Source organism: Haliotis rufescens, unplaced genomic scaffold (assembly GCF_023055435.1).
Source record: "Haliotis rufescens isolate VD_foot unplaced genomic scaffold, xgHalRufe1.0.p SCAF_2, whole genome shotgun sequence".
NCBI lineage: Eukaryota > Metazoa > Mollusca > Gastropoda > Lepetellida > Haliotidae > Haliotis > Haliotis rufescens.
This window is the reverse complement of record NW_025963890.1, coordinates 50,910,200-50,930,442: the sequence shown is the minus strand read 5'-3', so window position 1 is coordinate 50,930,442 and position 20,243 is coordinate 50,910,200. Positions and strand designations below refer to the sequence as shown.

At 41.2% G+C, this 20,243-nt stretch overlaps 1 protein-coding gene across 21 annotated transcripts in view; it reads left to right on the top strand.

Moving 5' to 3' along the window:
• Positions 1 to 18,191, top strand: part of LOC124114339 (SCO-spondin-like) — a 46,565-nt gene extending 28,374 nt beyond the window's left edge. For 8 of the 21 annotated variants that reach the window (XM_046474841.2, XM_046474844.2, XM_046474842.2 and 5 more), the window contains 10 exons: positions 161 to 325; positions 909 to 1,073; positions 1,511 to 1,675; positions 4,782 to 4,946; positions 5,600 to 5,764; positions 7,705 to 7,869; positions 11,910 to 12,086; positions 12,524 to 12,670; positions 13,192 to 13,599; positions 17,790 to 18,191. In XM_046474841.2, coding sequence (XP_046330797.2) covers positions 161 to 325; positions 909 to 1,073; positions 1,511 to 1,675; positions 4,782 to 4,946; positions 5,600 to 5,764; positions 7,705 to 7,869; positions 11,910 to 12,086; positions 12,524 to 12,670; positions 13,192 to 13,599; positions 17,790 to 17,875 — 1,808 coding nt within the window. In that variant the 3' untranslated portion in view covers positions 17,876 to 18,191. The other 13 variants (XM_048400110.1, XM_046474847.2, XM_046474849.2 and 10 more) reach the window with 7 other exon arrangements.
• Positions 18,192 to 20,243: the final 2,052 nt, after the last annotated feature.

Genomic DNA, 20,243 nt, shown 5'->3' with positions numbered 1-20,243 from the left:
TTCGGGCTTTCATCCCACATTAAGCTGACAAGCCGTGATATAACTGGAATGCGGTTAAAAGCGGCGTTAAACCCACCTCACTTACTGTAATCTGTGTATACTTATCGAATGTGTATTAGTCTATTAGTCTAACATATCTGTACAATCCCATATGTTCCAGTTGATGGCGAATGGCAGAACTGGGAGATATGGGGAACCTGCAGCACTACGTGTGGCGGAGGAATACAGTTGCGTCAGCGGGAATGTATGGGGCCTTTTTGGGATGGTCAGGACTGTTCGGGAGACTCTAAAGAGTCCCGTGACTGCAACACCCAAAGCTGCCCGGGTCAGTTGGAGTTCTCTCCCTATTTCGGACCGTGTACACTGCATGCTGATCATGAGTACATTGTTACCTAAACCTCCATTGTTTGCATGTTAATGAATGACGATCATATGAGCAGGATGCATGACATGGGAGATAACTGTGTAGAGCAGCTAGCTGTTATGGCAGCCTGCAGGTAAGATAATATAGTCTCAATGTTTTTCCCTGTCGCGGCTTCCCGCTTCAACCAAGCGTGTACGTCATGACTGAGCTCTGACGCTTCCTAGCGACTTTCTCAAGCAAAGCGATGACCCAACAGGCTTGAATTACGCATTAAATGGCTCTCCTCCAAATTGGAATAATTATATATTACGCTTTGCTTGAGAAAGTCCGACTTCCTATTATTAGCATTCCTCTAGTATCCTTGCCCTGACCTCCTTCCTCGCAACTGCATCACCGCTTGTATATAACTAGGCTCACAAAATAGTTCCAATAATTGCTTGTGATACGAGAACCCTCCACAATGTTTAAAATGTCACAGTTTCACTTCAGTCCTGCAGACACGTAGCGTGATGAGCAATGTCGTATCTCATTTCTGCTTCACTAGAGGATGGGTACTTCAACGATTGGGCTCAATGGAGTCTCTGTGACGTCACATGCGGCGGAGGGATACGCTGGAGAAATAGAACGTGTAGTGGTCCGTTCTATGGCGGTGCCGACTGTGATGGTGCGCGGAACGAAAGCGAGGCTTGTAACGATCACAACTGCCCAGGTACCAGTTGGCCATGTGACAGCACATGACGATGATGGTTTTCTGCGCTGAGCGGTCGTTAGGCCTGGTCACGTGTAGCCTGGTACTAGCGATCTACGTCGAAGCGTAGTAATATTTGTTGAATGCAATGTTCTTGTTTGTTGGTGATGTCCTCTAGTAGAGATGTGACGTTCTGTAAATACAGCATAGATCTCACGATATGAGGTAGTAATTGACATAGTATGTACACTTCACAGAGTGAAATGGTAAAATACACTCTGAAAGGATTAGTCCACTCTGATATAACGCATTTTAAGAATATCAGCTATATAACAAACATTGTAAGTATGAGACAACTTAATGACTGACAACAAATCACGATTGTCAATAGTTACTACGAAATAATATTTTCTAGTGACATGAGATTCAGGTCCGAAGCTGCTTCTTTTTTCCTTCAGTTGATGGCATCTTCAACGATTGGTCTGACTGGGATGCGTGCAGTGCCACTTGTGGTGGTGGTGATAAATTGCGTCAACGCACCTGCCACGGTCCATTCTACGGCGGAAAAGATTGCGTTGGTCCACGTGAAGACACTGCGCCGTGCAACCAACATAACTGCCCCGGTAGGTGTTGCATTCTTTCGTCATAAATTACTGAGTTCATAATTAAACATTTTGTCATGTTTAATGTGTGATGAAATTCTTGCTAAGAGAGATACTGAATAAATAACTTGTTTACGTAATCAGATGGAAATCTGTTATCATTATAGTAAACTTTTGTAGAGTAAAATTGAAAGTGATTTAATTTGATGTAAAATATTGTCATAGTAGAAGTAGAAGTGAACTAATGGATATTTCGTTGATGACATTCTGTTTTGTACTAACGCTTTTTCAATCCTCCGACGTGTGTGTGTGTGTGTGTGGTAGATAGTTTGTAGTTATATATGCCATAATACATGTGTGTGCCGTTGGTTTTGTGTTCCAATAACGACATAGCTATGTCTTTCACGCGTGCCTAACAGTGTGTGCCTTTGTGTAGCAAAGCCCTGGCGACTAAGATGTGCATTATCACAAAACCATCCAAAACATTCGCCTTCACATCATTTGATGCACGTACATCATATGTCTTGATCATTTACACAGAGAAAAATGTATCGCAACAACCCTATTTCATTACACTGCTGGTGTTTGATTCGATGTGATCGCTATATTACGTTTGTAAACCAATGGTGTCTCAGTGTTCTTTGTAGAGCAAATATTGAACAATAAGAAAACGTTGGAAAGATCGTAATGTGTTTATGTTGAGTTACCAAAAAGACCCCCAAAATGGAAAATATCCAGTGCGAATAACTATGGCTAGAACAGGTCTATCTGAATTCATAAGTCAATTTCCACTCATGTCATCCTCGGAGAGTTCATCGAGTTTGCATAACAGTGAAAAATGTCAGTATCTGGTGTAACCTCCTACAGCTTAAATCACCTGTTCAATCCTCCTCCTCATTGACCTAATGACTCGTCTGATCTCAGTGATCTGTTCCTGTGTGAGAATGGTCCACTCCTGGTGTAGTGCCTGTTCCAATTCATCAACATTCTGCAGTGGTGGCTCCCTCTGACGGATTTTACGTCCAAGAATGTCCTAGATATGCTCGATGAGATTGAGGTTTGGGCTTCTGGCTGGCCAAGGTAGGGTAGTGACAGCCTCTTGACGCAGAAAATCCACAACACCACGCGCACGGTGTGGTCGCGCGTTATCATCCATGAAGACTGGCCTTGTGTTTAGAGCATGATTGTCAAAATGAGGCACTACAACCGTGTCAAGGATTTAGTATCGTTGGCCATTAAGGTTGCCTCTCACTGTTAACAGTGGCAGCTTGCAGTCATATGACAAGCAACCCCAGATCATAACACAGCAGCCGCCAAATGGAACTTGTTCCAAAATGTTCTTCTCAGCAGATGCCATCTTATTACGTCGCCAAACACGTGCTCTACCATCTGACATGAACAACAGAAAGCGACTCTCGTCAGACCAATGGATTTTCCGCCATGATGCAATATTCCAGTGATTACGTGTTCGACACCATGCCTTGTGTTCACGTGACAACAGAGGTCTTCTGACAGGTCTCCTGGCACGATATCCAGCATCTTTAAGTCGATTACGGACAGCTCTGTGGCATATGCGACGGTGAGGTTACCACTCCCTTTTCAGATCAGTGCTTGGTGCAAAAGGAAACCGCCGTACAATCCTCATAAGAGCTGCATCCTCTCTTGCTGGCGTACAGCGAGGTCTGCCAGGACGATGGCGGTCCTTGACATCATTAGTCTGATGATGCTTTCGTAACAATCGACTAATGGTTGAAGGATGGTGACCCAGCTGCCTTGCAATTTCTTTCATTGACATACCGGCAATGATCATGCCAATAACTTGCCATCTTTTTTCCGTACTGAGTTGTCGAGGACCCATTGCTTAATTCTGACAGAGGAAACAATGACTTGTAACCTTTACTCAATACAGTGAGAGATCTCCAAAACATGATTTTCACGTTGCAAGGTGTGCATGCTTTCCTGGACACATGCTCGACATGCATCTCATCATGACTGGTATGGAGGACAGGACATGCCATAATTTTCATTTAAAGAATGCCTCTGTATATATATATATGTCAACATGGTCACATAACAACTTACATATCTGGGTATTGCGATACTTTTATCTTTGTGTATATATAAAGGCAATGAGCGTTTTTGGGCCTTTCCTCAAGGTGCTAAGCTTTAAGTAAATGCATTTCTTCCACACAAGTTGACGGCATATGGGAAACATGGCACCCATGGGGCGCATGCTCAGAGAGCTGTGGCGGAGGCATACAACAAAGGGAGAGGGAGTGCCAAGGGCCGCTTCACGCCGGGAAAGAATGTGAAGGAGCGCATTTTGAGTCCCGGGACTGTAACAATCATACCTGTCCGGGTCAGTCAATCGGGGCCAACAGGAGGATGACTTCATCATTATTCATAATCATTATTCTTCGCTGTCCATCCGTTTTATATAAAAGAAAATAATATTCATCAACATCACATCCTATTATTTGAATTTCTATAATTAGGCGCATAATTGCTTTTGGGACACGCCTATTTGCACGTGTTGACTAATATAACTGCCTATCACGTTTGTTGTAAATAAAGAATTGGCGGAAACCTTGCCACGCCAGTCACGTGATTAACCCATTTGTCACGGTTCCATGTGTGCATCACGTGCTTTCAATCACATCGATGCATTGAGCACCACCACATCATTTTAAGCCACGATTTCAATTAACAAGTTTTTGTATTTCTTATTGATGCTTACAGCGTGTTTTAATACTTTTCTGGTTTTTAAAATGGCTTTTAAGTTTATACAGCAGACAAATGTTGGTAGTATTTAGACAATCTAATCCTACATTTTTCAAGCATGACAATGAAGCTAAATCATAAACTTCAATTTTGCTTCGTAGTAACTTAAACTAATATTTTCTTCTGTAATGATGTATGCATATACAATCAGTTTTTTGTCAATACAATTTGAAGTAGAAGCCATTTTGTTGCTACTGATTCTTGAAGCATTTTTAATTCTTCTTCGCTACTAACCATAATTCATTGAGTACATCTTGATGCCAGCCGATGTCAAAGAAGTTGAAAGGTCAGCTTAAAGGGAATGTCTGTATGAGATGTTATATAAAGCTAAAGGTGGTGGTTTCAGTGGACGGGATATGGGCGGAATGGGCTAAGTGGAGCACGTGCACGCTCACGTGCGGAGGGGGGCAGCAGTGGAGGTCACGGAACTGTATCGGACCGTTTGATGGTGGTAAAGAATGCCCAGGGCCTCGCAATGTCACTCAAGCTTGCAGCACCGATCACTGTCCAAGTAAGTATCCGATTCCTTTCATCTGTGTATCTGTCGAAGTCGCAAAATATATTTATTCTGGCTGTCATACCAGGTTGAATATTACATAAAATATTGCCCATCACAGCCGCAACCTTATGTGCGTATGTATGTATGTGTCTTTGTGTGTCTTTGCGTGCATGTGCGTGTGCGTGTGTGCGTATGCGTGTTTGACACATATGTAACCATGTGCGTGTCTGTGTGTGTGTGTGTAAGTTTGTGTGTCTTTGCGTACATGTGCGTGTGCGTGTGGGCGTATGCGTGTTTGTCACATATGTAACCATGTGCGTGTGTGTCGGCCCGTGATAAAACGAAAAAAAGTGAAGTTCGGTAGAAAAGGTTCTGAAAATACATCTCAGGGTTTTAGTCAAGTTATCAGTGATGGATTATAACATCATTTTTTGTGTTTGTATTCCAGTCAGTTCACAATAAACACGCTGATTATATCAAGTTTCAAATCAATAGTGCCTAGCAATATTTATGTTTAAATAATTCAAATCTATATTTCATGTCAGTAGAGATGCCATTTATTGTATTTACGAGCGTTGTCTGTACCTCCTACAGCCAAAAGGTAGCCCTTCTCATATCTGCATAGAGGACTAATATGCAGCAGCCGCATTCCGAACTATTTTCAGTTGATGGCGTCTACGGTGAATGGTCATCATGGGGCGCATGCAGTGACACGTGTGGTGGAGGCACACAAGATAGGACTAGGTCGTGCACCGCCCCCAAATTTGGTGGTGTCGACTGCCAAGACCCTGCAGTTGACACCATGGCCTGTAACACCAATCACTGCCCTGGTCAGTCCCCTCACTGCATGACGTCAACAACCTTAAACCTTACCCATTTAACCAATCACTGCACTGCAAAGCACTTCGTCTTTAACAGCCAAATTTGTATTTAACCCTTCACACCACAGCTTTGCCGACACAATTGTATATTGTCATTGGACCAGGGTTGGGTCTGGAGGCTTATTGACCCTTTCTGAAAGGATCATTGCAAGAAAATGGGATTATAAGGTCTTTTATCCCTCTTCACACAATGCATGCACAATGTTCCAAAGACGCATGATAACATAGTTGCAAGATGTAGTGACTATCCTGAGACAATATCGTCATCTTTCAAATCTATTATCATTTATGTTATCCTGCATGAAAAGTAAATACAGAATGCCTCCTCCAAATGACCTTCATGATTCGTTCGTCTCTTTTACCTGACCAAAGATCTCACCGAAAGCACCACTATCCCAATCCTTTCCTATGGCCTATGACCTTAGCCTTAACCACGAGAGGCTCCTGAATATAATTTTTTGGAAAAATAATCCGAAAACCCAGAGTTTTTTCTACCTTCTACGCTACTCCACACAGCAAAGCTCGATCTCTGGCATCTGCTATTTCTTTTAGTTCTTATCTGTATGTAGTAATTATATAATTATTGCAGTAAAAGATATATTCCTGCGATTTCGAACTACACGATCACATTCGATAACATAATGAATGCTGAGAGCTTGTAGTCTACATGTTGGGTGTGGATCAACAAACTCAGCAAGTGTCTTTTGGGCATGCCTCAGCTCCAATGCTTCATGGTTTTTTTTGCAGATATCTAGTCTTTGCAACTAATCTTAACATTTCTTCGATTTCACTTTCCAATCTGAGCAAGAGGTGCATTACAGTATCGTCATGATGCACACCTTGTCTCGATTGTTCTACTAACAATATATTCTTTACATTTTAGACTTCCTCAATTCTAAAATTCTTCCGCAATTCCTCAAGTCGCTATTTATTCTTGACTATTAACTTATCAGGAACGATTATCACAGCATGACTTGGCACGAAAAATATCACCAAGCTGCAAAATTCGAATACATAATTCCAAATTTGTGTATGTAAGATGTCACGCGCTACTGCTATGCTATTGCTATGCTACTGCTATGCTACTGCTATGCTCAACGGAAAGTCCACCAAGAGACATAATTCCGGTTTGAAATATTCCATAAATGATCACCGTAATATTGCTAAATATTCAAAATCGATAACATAACAAATGCTGCGAATGTGTTGAAACCAAAATAGGTGTCGTCAACAAGTGTGTGGATCAACACACTCAGCAAGAGTCTATTGCGCATGCCACAGCTTCTACTTCAAGGGTTTTCTGCAGATATCTAGTCTTAGCAACTAACCTTACCCTGTCTTTGATTTCACTTTCTAATCGGAGCAAGGAGTGCATTACAGTATTGAGATGATGCATACTTTGTCCCGATTGTTCTACTAACAATATATACTCTGCTTCTGAAACTTTTTCATTTCTTCAAATATCAGTGCATTCTGTACTGCATACCAGAACGATATGACAATAGGAATTAGCACAAAGAGAACCAAGCTAAATCGGAAGATCAATTCCAAGTGTATTGTGAAAACATTAACAATAAGCTTATGTAAGTGCCACGCGCTATTGCTATGCTCAACAGGAAAGTGAACCAGAGGCACTTCACAAGACGGCGCTCGCCACACCTACAAACATGATGCTGTGAAGACAATTTTAAAGACAATACAAAAATAGTAGATGTACGGTAGATTTTAATTGAATAATTATTGAAAGAAGCCATAACGCTGCGTATCTATGCTGCATAACACAGGACAAAGACATTAACCAACGCAGCACCTGTTCTTCTTCAGCATTTCGCAATAACATTTGCCCACGCAGCCAGATTGCTGTTGTAGACGATGTTCATGTGTTACAGTCGATGGTGTCTGGCTGGACTGGAGCAAATGGGGAGAGTGCAGTGCCACGTGCGGTGGAGGGTCAATGAAACGTGTCCGCGTCTGTGACCCCCCAAAATACGGAGGGGCTGACTGTGTGGGGGACACCGAGGAACTCGAGTCATGTAACCCAAACTTGTGTCCAAGTAAGTACCATAGTCGATAGACTTTCAATATTTGCCCTTTGTCCCTAGAACACCTAATACATTCGCCATTTATTCCCATACTAACACTCGATACTCATATCTGCAGCACACCTTCTTATGCGTGTCTTTAGAACATATTGTTCTGTGGCTCCCAATGAAAAGCCTCCATGTATTTGTCTATACAGACCTGTGGAAATATTAATGTATATTTATTATGTACTGTGGGACTTATATACATATACATGGCTACCGTCTTGTGGCTACAGTGCTCTATGAACATGTTTGTATGTATGTGCTTTGTGCCATATAAATTTGTATGGTACCCTGTTAAACACTGTGGTATACATGTGTATGGCATCCTGTGGAAACTGTGTTAATATGCATGTGGTACCCTGTTGAACGCTGTTCTACATGTGTTTTGTGCCCTTTATAACAAGGTAGTATACATGTGTATGTTAACCTATGGAACACTCTTGTATGCATGTGTATGGTATCCTATGAAACACTCTTTTATACATGTGTATGGTACTCTATGGAACACACTTGTATACATGTGTATGGTACCCTATGGGACACTCTTGTATACATGTGTATGTCACCGTATGGAACACTGTTGTATACATGTGTATGGTACCCTATGGAACACGCTTGTATACATGTGTATGGTACCCTATGGAACACTGTTGTATACATGTGTATGGTACCCTATAGAACACGCCTGTATACATGTGTATGTCACCGTATGGAACACTCTTGTATAAACGTGTATAGTATCCTATGAAACCAGTTTTGTATACATGCGTATGGTACCCTATGGAACACTCTTGTATAAATGTGTATGGTACCCTATGGAACACTCTTGTATAAATGTGTATGGTACCCTATGGAACACAATTGTATACATGTGTATGGTACCCTATGGAACACACTTGTATACATGTGTATGGTACCCTATGGAACACACTTGTATTAATGTGTATGGTACCCTATGGAACACGCTTGTATACATGTGTATGGTACCCTATGGAACAGTCTTGAAACAAGTGTATGGTATCCTATGGAACACTCTTGTATACATGTGTATGGTACCCTATGGAACACTCTTGTATACATGTGTATGGTACCCTATGAAACACACTTCTATACATGTGTATGGTACACTATGGGACACTCTTGTATACACGTGTACGGCACCCTATGGAACACTGTGATATACATGTGTATGGTACCCTATGGAACACTGTAGTATACATGTGTATGGTACCCTATGGAACACTGTAGTATACATGTGTATGGTACACTATGGAACACTCTTGTATACATGTGTATGGTACCCAATGGAACACTCTTGTATCAATGTGTATTGTACCCTATAGAACACTCATGTATAAATGTGTATGGTACCCTATGGAACACTCTTGTATACATGTGTCTAGTACCCTATGGAACACTGTTCTATACATGTGTTTGGCACCCTATGGAACACTCTTGTATTAATGTGTATGGTACCCTATGGAACACTCTTGTATACATGTGTATGGTACCCTATGAAACACACTTCTATACATGTGTATGGTACACTATGGGACACTCTTGTATACACGTGTACGGCACCCTATGGAACACTGTGATATACATGTGTATGGTAACCTATGGAACACTGTAGTATACATGTGTATGGTACCCTATGGAACACTGTAGTATACATGTGTATGGTACACTATGGAACACTCTTGTATACATGTGTATGGTACCCAATGGAACACTCTTGTATCAATGTGTATTGTACCCTATAGAACACTCATGTATAAATGTGTATGGTACCCTATGGAACACTCTTGTATACATGTGTCTGGTACCCTATGGAACACTGTTCTATACATGTGTTTGGCACCCTATGGAACACTCTTGTATTAATGTGTATGGTACCCTATGGAACACTCTTGTATCAATGTGTATTGTACCCTATAGAACACTCTTGTATACATGTGTATGGTACCCTATGGAACACTCTTGTAAACATGTGTATGGTACCCTATGGAACACTCTTGTATACATGTTTATGGTACCCTATGGAACACTCTTGTATACATGTGCATGGTACCCTATGGCACACTGTGATATACATGTGTATGGTACCCTATGGAACACTCTTGTATACATGTGTATAGTACCCTATAGAACACTGTTCTATACATGTTTTTGGCACCCTATGGAACACTCTTGTATCAATGTGTATTGTACCCTATAGAACACTCTTGTATACATGTGTATTGTACCATATGGAACACTCTTGTATACACGTGTATTGTACCCTATGAAACGCTCTTCTATACATGTGTATGGTACACTATGGAACACTCTGTATACATGTGTATGGTACCCTATGGAACACTCTTGTATACATGTGTATGGTACACTATGGAACACTCTTGTATACATGTGTATGGTACCCTATGGAACACTTTTGTATACATGTGTATGGTACACTATGGAACACTCTTGTATACATGTGTATGGTACCCTATGGAACACTCTTGTATACATGTTTATTGTACCCTATAGAACACTCATGTATACATGTGTATGGTACCCTATGGAACACTCTTGTATACATGTGTATGGTACCCTATAGAACACTCTTGTATACATGTGTATGGTACACTATGGAACACTCTTGTATACATGTGTATGGTACCCTATGGAACACTCTTGTATACATGTGTATGGTACCCTATGGAACACTCTTGTATACATGTGTATGGTACCCTATGGAACACTCTTGTATACATGTGTATGGTACCCTATGGAACACTCTTGTATACATGTGTATTGTACCCTATAGAACACCCATGTATACATGTGTATGGTACCCTATGGAACACTCTTGTATACATGTGTATTGTACCCTATGGAACACTCTTGTATACATGTGTATTGTACCCTATGGAACACTCTTGTATACATGTGTATTGTACCCTATGGAACACTCTTGTATACATGTGTATTGTACCCTATGGAACACTCTTGTATACATGTGTATGGCACCCCATGGAACACTCTTGTATACGTGTGTATGGTACCCTATGGAACACTCTTGTATACGTGTGTATGGTACCCCATGGAACACTCTTGTATACATGTGTATTCTACAATCCACAATTAGCCTACGCAGCTTTAATATACCACAGTATACCCGTAGTCAAGTTGTCCAGTCCATGCTGTTTGTAACGTGTTAGTCAATGTGGAAAACGTTCCTGTTGCCAAGCGTAGTTCAGTGCAATATATGTACGCCATGCTTGTAGTGCATTAAAAACTACTATTTGTGTTTTAGAACATGGTGAATGTACGTGCTGATTCTAGTGGTAGTTGATGATCTAGATCTTCTACATTTCAGATCACACGAGTATATGTAGCCCGTCTGTAGAGGTAGCCCGGTGTATCCGAATAGTGTTGACCTTTCGCCACAGTAGTCTCTAGGAACATGTGGATTGACAAGCTTTGCATAACAATTAACTCGCTTGATTAGCCCCCTAACACCACTAACCTTGACCTTAATATGACCATGAACTTGTCATGGTTGACCTTGCCCTACATTCGTAGTGCCCTTGGATGTATGGCAGTCACAGTTTGTCCTCTGCACGTGTTGTTTGTTTGTGCTGCTGTGGTACACTGTCTGTCTGCACAAAAATCCTCGCGAACACATTTGCAATTAATTACACCATACGGCCAAAGAAAATATGTTTATGCATTTGTGTTAGTCATTTATTTAAACCCTTCTAACTGCATGCTCCCGGTGTACCTTTGGTAATCTGCAAAGAATTATCGAATGTTCAATGTTGTTCGTGAATCTAGTCCATCTGGTTCAAGTCATATGTTCTTGTGAACAGGAATCGGATCTGCTCCTTGATTCTGTGATTAATTACACACATGTGTATTTCTGTTCCATCTACAATTTCACTTTACTTGTCTGACATTCTGTCGTACTTGCCGTGAGTGTGCAGTCGACCACAAATAACCACACTTGCTTCGTGTACCAGTTCCTGGCGACTGGTTCACCTGGGAGCAATGGTCCACGTGCTCTGTTACATGCGGGGGCGGGACCAAATCACGCTCACGAACATGTGACATGGCGTCACACGGCAACTTGACCTCTCCCTGTGAAGGACCAAATGAGGAAACCATTGACTGCCACACCTTTGCCTGCACACCCTTGGGTGAGGATTGTTAACTTACACCGCAAATCCTGTTTTCGCACCAATATATCTAGTTGTATGTTTAACAGGAGGATTCCCTGCGATCATTGTACATGTACTTTTCAGTGTTTATAATACTCCAACTATCTCAAATCTCTGATTAATGCAGAGTCTCATCTTGCTTTAATTTCAATGTCGATTTCGAGATAGAGACTACTAAAGGTATATTTGCAGGGCAGTTCCAATATTCTCAGATACACGTAAATGTTCTTAAAACATGTGTTTACTGCATGAATTACTCAAGTTATCGAAGTATAATTTACAAATTAATCATATAGACTAAGCACTCATTCAAGTCTGACCACGCTCATACTCATTTATTAGAATGCACTACAGTTAATAATTCATTGTGATCCCAATTGAAATATTCTTCCATTAAATATCTATGCCATATACAGCTCGCACCTGCTCTGAATGGGGTGTTCGGGGCTTGCTCTCAAACACCATGGCGGATATCGACCCCGACGAGGCGGAGGGCCTTCTGGAGCCTACTCGTGTTTACTGCGACATGACATCACAAGATGGAGCTGGCGTCACAGTCATTGGTATAAAGACATACACTATTCATATCTTCATTATTACCTGATCTTTAGACTAAAACATATATGATCAGTGAGGTTGCCTTGAGGTTCCATTTTTGATGTTCCCCGTCGATATACTGCTATTACTGAAAGCGACAAATCCATACTCGTTCACTCACTAAACGATATCTATGATTAACACATTGTGTAGACAGAATCATAACATAATGTACAAGAGACCATTTGAGATCCGGGGAAGGATAGGTCTTCAGCAACCAATGCTTGCCGTAAAATGTGACTTTGCTTGCCGTAAGAGGCGACCAAGGGGATCGGTTGGTCAGGCTCGGTTGATGCATGTCATCGTATCCCAATTGTGTGGATCGATGCTAATGATGGTAATCACTTGATTGTCTGGCCCAGACTCGATTATTTACAGACCGCCGTCATATAGCTGGAATATTGCTGAGTGCGTCGTTAGACAACAAACACACAAAACATATAAGGGTGTATATTCAGGTAGTCATTCCACACAATGTTCTGACCAGGCCACGACTCGGAGGAGGAGGAAGAAGTCGTGGGCTACGAAGGAGCTGGCGAGTATGTTCTTGGACTTAACTACAACGTCACCCTCGACCACGCCATCGCCATCATCGACGCCAGTGAGAACTGCCGTCAGTTTGTGCAATGGAGGTGTAAGGCCGCTCTGATTCACAACCCTAACGGGAACGGCATCATCACCACCGGCTGGCGCAACAGGACTGGCGGAATTGCAGACTACTTCGGCGACGCCACACCCGGAAGTGGCATGTGCACTTGTGGTATGACACAGTCATGCGCAGACCCGACCTTGGCATGCAACTGCGACATGAACGACGACGTCTGGAGAGAAGACTCCGGCTACCTGTCTTACAGGCCTGACCTTCCGGTTACCGAGTTCATTGCAGGAGACACAGGTAAGAGAGTTACTACTGTTTAGTTATGTGTAACCTATTGAATCCTGTCAGTTGTTATGCTATAATACGCATTGGTTTTGCTGTAATCCTACCATTTACTATAAGCGAAGCAAGTGAATGTTTATATCAAACGTTTCTAAAGATAAAATAAGTTGTTTCTTATTGTAATAAAGGTTATTTCTATTCATATCTTGAGAATAAATCGTTTAAAAAATAACTAAGATTGCATATAATGAAAACAACGTAATGTAGCTTAGGAATTCAAGTTAAATTGAATAATATTTTTAATGTTTAAAGTCATATTTTACAGCTTTACCATGGGTGTGTGTGTTTGTGTGTGTGTGTGTGGGGGGGGGGGGGGTATCGGGTTAGGCATGGTTTTAAATTGATAAACGAAATGGTAAAAACATGCAACAATACTATTTATGACGGACGGAACGTTTTTATTCTAACGCAAGTAGGTGAAAATAAAAAGTGAATTTGTTATTCAAAAGTAAAAAAATATCTTCTAAATGAGAACACAATAGTAATGTTTGAGAGAAGTTAACTGGTCAACAATTGGAAAACATCTGACCGAACTCCACCGCAGCGTTAAAAATATAGATTTCAACTGGACCAATACTGATAAATGGTGTACCAACTCCAGATCAATGGATCCATAACTCTGTCAGGAGATTATAGCCCATGCTGTATAAAGGACCGCATGCAGTGCTAATACCACATTCCTAATCACATTGTCCTGTTCATTAAGAACTATAATTGGTCGTGGAGTGGTGATTTCAGATCAGATGATTCTCTCAGTCATGTTTACGATGGTGCCATCATGAAGCTCAACACGTTAATCTTACTGATAATATTAATCCTAGTCGCATTAGATGTGTTTCCACGATGAGTTTATATGTTTCTTGTAAAATATGGGTATAAATATTTCAAAATTCATCAAATATGTATACAGTTGATACGACTTTCTGTTGAGAGAATACATTACTCGCGTTTGTCAGATAGGGTGGGAGTTGAGTTGTGTGTACAGTATTATTTCTATATCATCATCACCCACTGTATCTATGGGCAGCATGTAAGAACATCGACAGTAAGGCAGATTATCATTGAGTGTATCTTCTTTAAAGTGTATGCTATTCATGTGATAACGTTCCTGCTATGTCGGCCATCAGACATTTTATGTTTGGATTGATCGAAATTCCAATTCCAGTTCTGGTTGAGCATGAGCTCGAAAAACCTACTGAATGTCAAAAATAATTTTAAAGATATTTAGTCAAGTGGGCACTTGTTATTTTTAATATTAGCAATTGTCTGCTTTAAAAATGTGACATATCCACAATAAAAGCTTTAAAGTGTAGCTGTCGACACACTTTTTATATATAGTTGGTAACAATTGTAAAATAAACGTTTATATGCTATACCAATATATCCACATATATCATACATTGGTTGTCTTTCAGGATAATATTGTGCTTAATTTCAGCAACGTGAAACTACGTGTGTTGTGTGTGTCTCTGTGTTATAGTATTAGTAAAGAAATATGCATGTAGAATTAACCAATCAACCATTGAAGATCCTGGAACAGTTAATCTATGTTGCTTAGTCTACATTAAAATGTGTGCTGTATCCAATGTAATTATTGGCCGCATTCCAATTCCCGGGATCATAATGCATGTTTCCCATTTAGTTTAAAAATATATTTTGGAAATTATTTCTTACAGTTAGACAATAATCAGCGTAGTATTTGTGTAATTGAATGGAGTCATTTGGGCTTCGACCCAACAGACCCTGTCAAAAGTGTTTGAAACATGAATGAGTGAGTGAGTTGGGTTTAACGCCGCTTTTAACAGTATTCCAGTTATATCACAGCGTGTCAGCTTAATGTGGGAGGAAAGCCCCAAGTGATGCAGGTCTGAGACGTTTACCACTTCGGTGAAACCCATGAGCATGGGTATGGTGCTGACAAACCTAGAAACATAATCGGGACGAACCGGTATTCGAACCCACAATCATAGGTTTCTGGCGTGCCCAAGGGACGCAACTCTGCACAGTGAATCGCGACGCCTTAGACGACTGGGCCACCCGTGCCCCCTGTTTGAAACATGAATGCGTGACTCCAACATCAGACTTATATACTGGTATACGTCCCTTATACTAGTAATCATGGAAGATGAAACTGCATAATTTCAATATTGGTACATAAAATATTTAACCAGTCGCTATTGTAAATGTTTGAAAACATGTTTTCACATGCCCACATGGTAGTATGTAAAATTATGGCGTCTGAACTGCAGATCACATATATTTTTACCAGCGATTGTTGTACAAAGAATCGTCAACAAATTCATCATAAAATGCTCTATTATGTGAGTGGAGTGAGTATGGTTCTTCTCTACTTTTGGAGATACTCCAGCTATAAGGAAGGCAGGGGACACCAGAAATGGGCTTCACGCATTGAACCAAAGTGGGGAATCGAACCCGGGTCTTTGGTGTGACGAGCGAACGCTTTAACCAATAGGCTACCCCACCGCCCCATCAGGCGTAACGAGCCACTGATTTAACCTATCAGTAGGTATCAGTGTGACGAGCGAACGTTGTATAACCACTAGGTTACACTAGTTATAGTATGCATACCATATTGTTACTTTTCAAATTTAGATGTACAATAATTTACGTCGTAACGGCCATGTGCACTAACTAACAACAGCATTTGAGACCTGTAACCGTAAATATTCTATTTAACTCTCACCATGTGATGTATACAAATCTTTGGCCGTGAGTCTTTATTAGACATACATATCAAATCGGAATCGCTTCAAATTTGAGCCCTCTATTTGACTAACTACATTTGTATTATTTCAGAAGGTTATAGGGAATCCGATTCTTCCATATGTCTGCCTGGTGTAATGTGTAACTGCATATCAGTGTTAACATAGTTAGATGCTCGACAATTCGAATAGAACACAGCCACCTTTTAACACTTTAGAGATATGTATGGCCTGCTAGTTGGCCACATGAGGTAAACATTATGTGTAAACAATATCCTTGTTTTACTAGCGGAACACGTACACTATTGAAGTCGTGATCTCTGGGCTTGTAATCTGGTATGGAGTGTTAGGTCTACACACTAGAATACCTAGTATGACACAGGTATGTCAGTAACGCGTGTTATCGAGTCACGACGAGTTACATCGATGTATACAGTGAGTGGATGAGTGAGTATGGTTTTACTCCGTTTTTAGCAATATTCCAGCAATATCACGGCTTGGGACACCAAAAATATGCTTCACACATTGTATCCATGTGGGTCATCGAACCCGGGTATTCGGCGTGACGAGCGAACGCTTTAACACTACGCTACCCCACCGCCCACAAGTATACAGAAACTCCCTTTTGACATATATTTCGAAATAATGGTCCAGTTTATAAAACACGAACGCTTCATAAAATGTTTTGATGTTTTCCTAGGTGGAATGAACGAGGGAGGATATAAAACAATCGGACCATTGTTCTGTTGGGGCGTACTTACCTAGACTCCGGCTGTCAGTTTCCCAGCCAATCAGCGATCAGAAGACAAAGGAAACATCACGTGACATAACCTCGGACCGCTCATAATCTAGACTACAATAACAAATCACATGATCACAATCACTACTAGGTAATGGGCGCTCCGAGGCATAGTCACGTGGTGTCCAAATTTTTGTATGATTAAATATTAGAATTTGTATAAAAATCACAACAGATTAGATCATTCATGTATAATAGGTTAGGGGAGCACGTGTAGTCTGTAGAAAGCTATTTCAGGTACGATATACGTAAGTATCAAGATACGTTCAAACTTGCTCTTGGCGCTGTAGTTGTGATACAAATATGTCCTATGTTCTAGACTCCCTCATACAATGTTGCTCTTTTCGATATCCTCAGGCGCCGATGACGAGGCCGGATTCGCAACAGTTGGCAGAATCCTTTGCACAGGCGTCGCAACCTGACATGCGCAGGCGATACTTCCGGCTCAAAGCAGTAAAGGGCATTATTAAGTTTTACGTTTTGCACAAACTTTAATTCATTCTTGCATGTTACACTCTGGCCTCAACATCCTGCATGGAAATACTCCTATCATGCGCAGACGCGATGTGAATTTGCATGTCTGTGGCGACTTTTCTGCTTCAATGGTATATGTTCTTCTATAGGTGACGACGGAACCGAGGCGGGCGCCTTTAGGGTCGGTCCTGTGGAATGTTTCGGGGCCTCCTCCACGGATGTCAGCGATACCTAACCGACCATTCTTGATCTATTTCTCTCTTTCTTCGCAGCTGACGCTCTTTGCTATTTTTGAGCTAAAATTGATTTGCTGAACTAGGTCTTATTTCGTTCTCTTTATGTGCTATTAATTTGGAATTGAGATTGTCCAGTTGACAGGGAACCTAGGGTTATCATATGGAGTCTACTTCTTGCAGAGCGGAAAAGATTGCAGTGTGCAAGACGAAAGACTCCATATGTTGTTGAAACATGTTGTTTGTTGATGTTATTTTGTTGTGTTTATATTACTGTAAACTTTGTCGATCTTAATACATTGATGTTGCAAAGTGAAATGGTGTTTTTGTATGTGGTAAAGGCGTGTGGAGGAAACGCAATAGAGGTTAAACCACGAGCAAGTTCTGCGTGGAGGCTAAAGCACTGCCCATTCCAAAAACCCACATCCGTGGGATAAAACCGAGGGGCTTAAGCCCCGAGGTTTTATCCTGAAGAAAAGGGTTTTAAATATCATAAAAATCCGAGGTGAAGGGTTTTATCTAACACATAAACCGAGCAAAGAAACTTAAAACAACATTTATCAACATTTTTATGTTTCAAACATTTATTTCCATGAACCTTAGGAAACGGGCGTGAAATATCTGTTGCTCGCGGACGGTTCTTGATATTCTGAAAAGCATTGCGATTTATCATCGTCTCTAGATCTGTACCCTAATGGTACACTCACTGGGCTACAGATACGAAGGTTGCGTGTTCGATCCTCGGGAATACAAAGAAAACCTTTGTCATTTGATTTTACATTTCATTACATGTTACAATCGGAACGAAGTTGTATAAATATAATCCCCAGGATATTATAACGCATTACATAGCAAATATGCCTATAAACTCCCAGGGACTGAGATTTAACAGGGAGAATAATAGGATACACGTCACTGGAAGTTTTTAAATCCAGATATAGTCAGCGAACTGCAGAACCTCAGACCATCTGCCCTCAGTTATAGACTTGAGGAATTCACGATCGCGAATGCAACAACGAAAGAAAGTTGGTGAGGGAGAAATATCTATGACAGTTACAGTGACCCGACCAATGTCATAGTTGAAATTGGTGAAATTGGGTTTAACGTCGCGTCCAAGGTTATTGCACTTATATAGCGTCGTGCATGCACGTGTGTGTGTGGCTGCTTGTACTAGTCCGGACTGATGCTGATTTATAGTGCTAGCCCACTGAGATACCATGCCGCAGTTTAACATGAATACCCCACTCAGACTCAGTATACTGACTCCGAGCCGACCAGTCCTTGTTTTAGCCCCTTAATACCGAGCGCCAGACAGGGTAACAACAAGTACCATCTTTTAACGTCTTTTGGTATGACGCGGCCGGGGATCGAACCCCGGACCTTCCGCTCTCCGGGCGGACGCTCTACCAGTAGACCAAGGAGGCGGCCCATAGTTGCCTGGACAAGGACAGTGAGACAGTGAGTTGCGCTAACATCCCAATCAGCAATATTGACCGCCCATCTGTCAATTTTATAGATGTTTATCAGAAATTGTGCATGTGTTCTCAATGTTGATTTGTTGGAGTCTACGAAACAAGAAAATGAACGTTATACGAATCAGAAACATGTATTGAAAAGCGATTTTGATTTACATGCATCAGGAGAAAGACGAAACCCGATATCGCACCGTAGAAATTGTCTTTGTCTCAGATTGCTTTTGGAGACGAGTTTACGGATTATGTGGCATATCTTACAGTAGAGAACATTAATGGTTTCTGATAAGTGCATTTTTGAGTGTTGTCATGTTAAGTGAAGTTGGCCTATTGTAACACGGGTACGTTTGAGCTTCAAGCTACATAGATGTATCTACAATTAATGCATCAATAGGGGGTACGGGTGGTCCAGTCGTCTAAGGCGCCGCAGAGATGCGTCCCTTGAGCACGCTAGAAACTTATGATTGTGGGTTCGAATCCCGGTTCGCCCCAAATATGTTTCTAGGTTTGTCAGCACCATACCCATGCTCATGGGTTTCACCGAAGTGGTAAACGTCTGAGACCTGCATCACTTCGGTCTTTCCTTCCACATTAAGCTGACACACCGTGATATAACTGGAATAATGTTACTCACTCATTCTCTTATACATCAACAAAGTGAGCTCGCGGTGGTGCACAACACAAGAGAGGTGCGAAAGACATTATGATTCTAAAAGTTTCTAATAGATAATTTAAATATGAGTTACCTGAGTCAAGCGAGGGTACTGCATTTCTTCCAACCAGTGTTGAACAGATCCAGTCAGTGTTAATCAAAGAGAACTTAGGACAGTACCGGAAATACAATGCGGCCTTAGATACAATACAAAATGGCTGACAGGAAAAGGCGAAACACAACAGC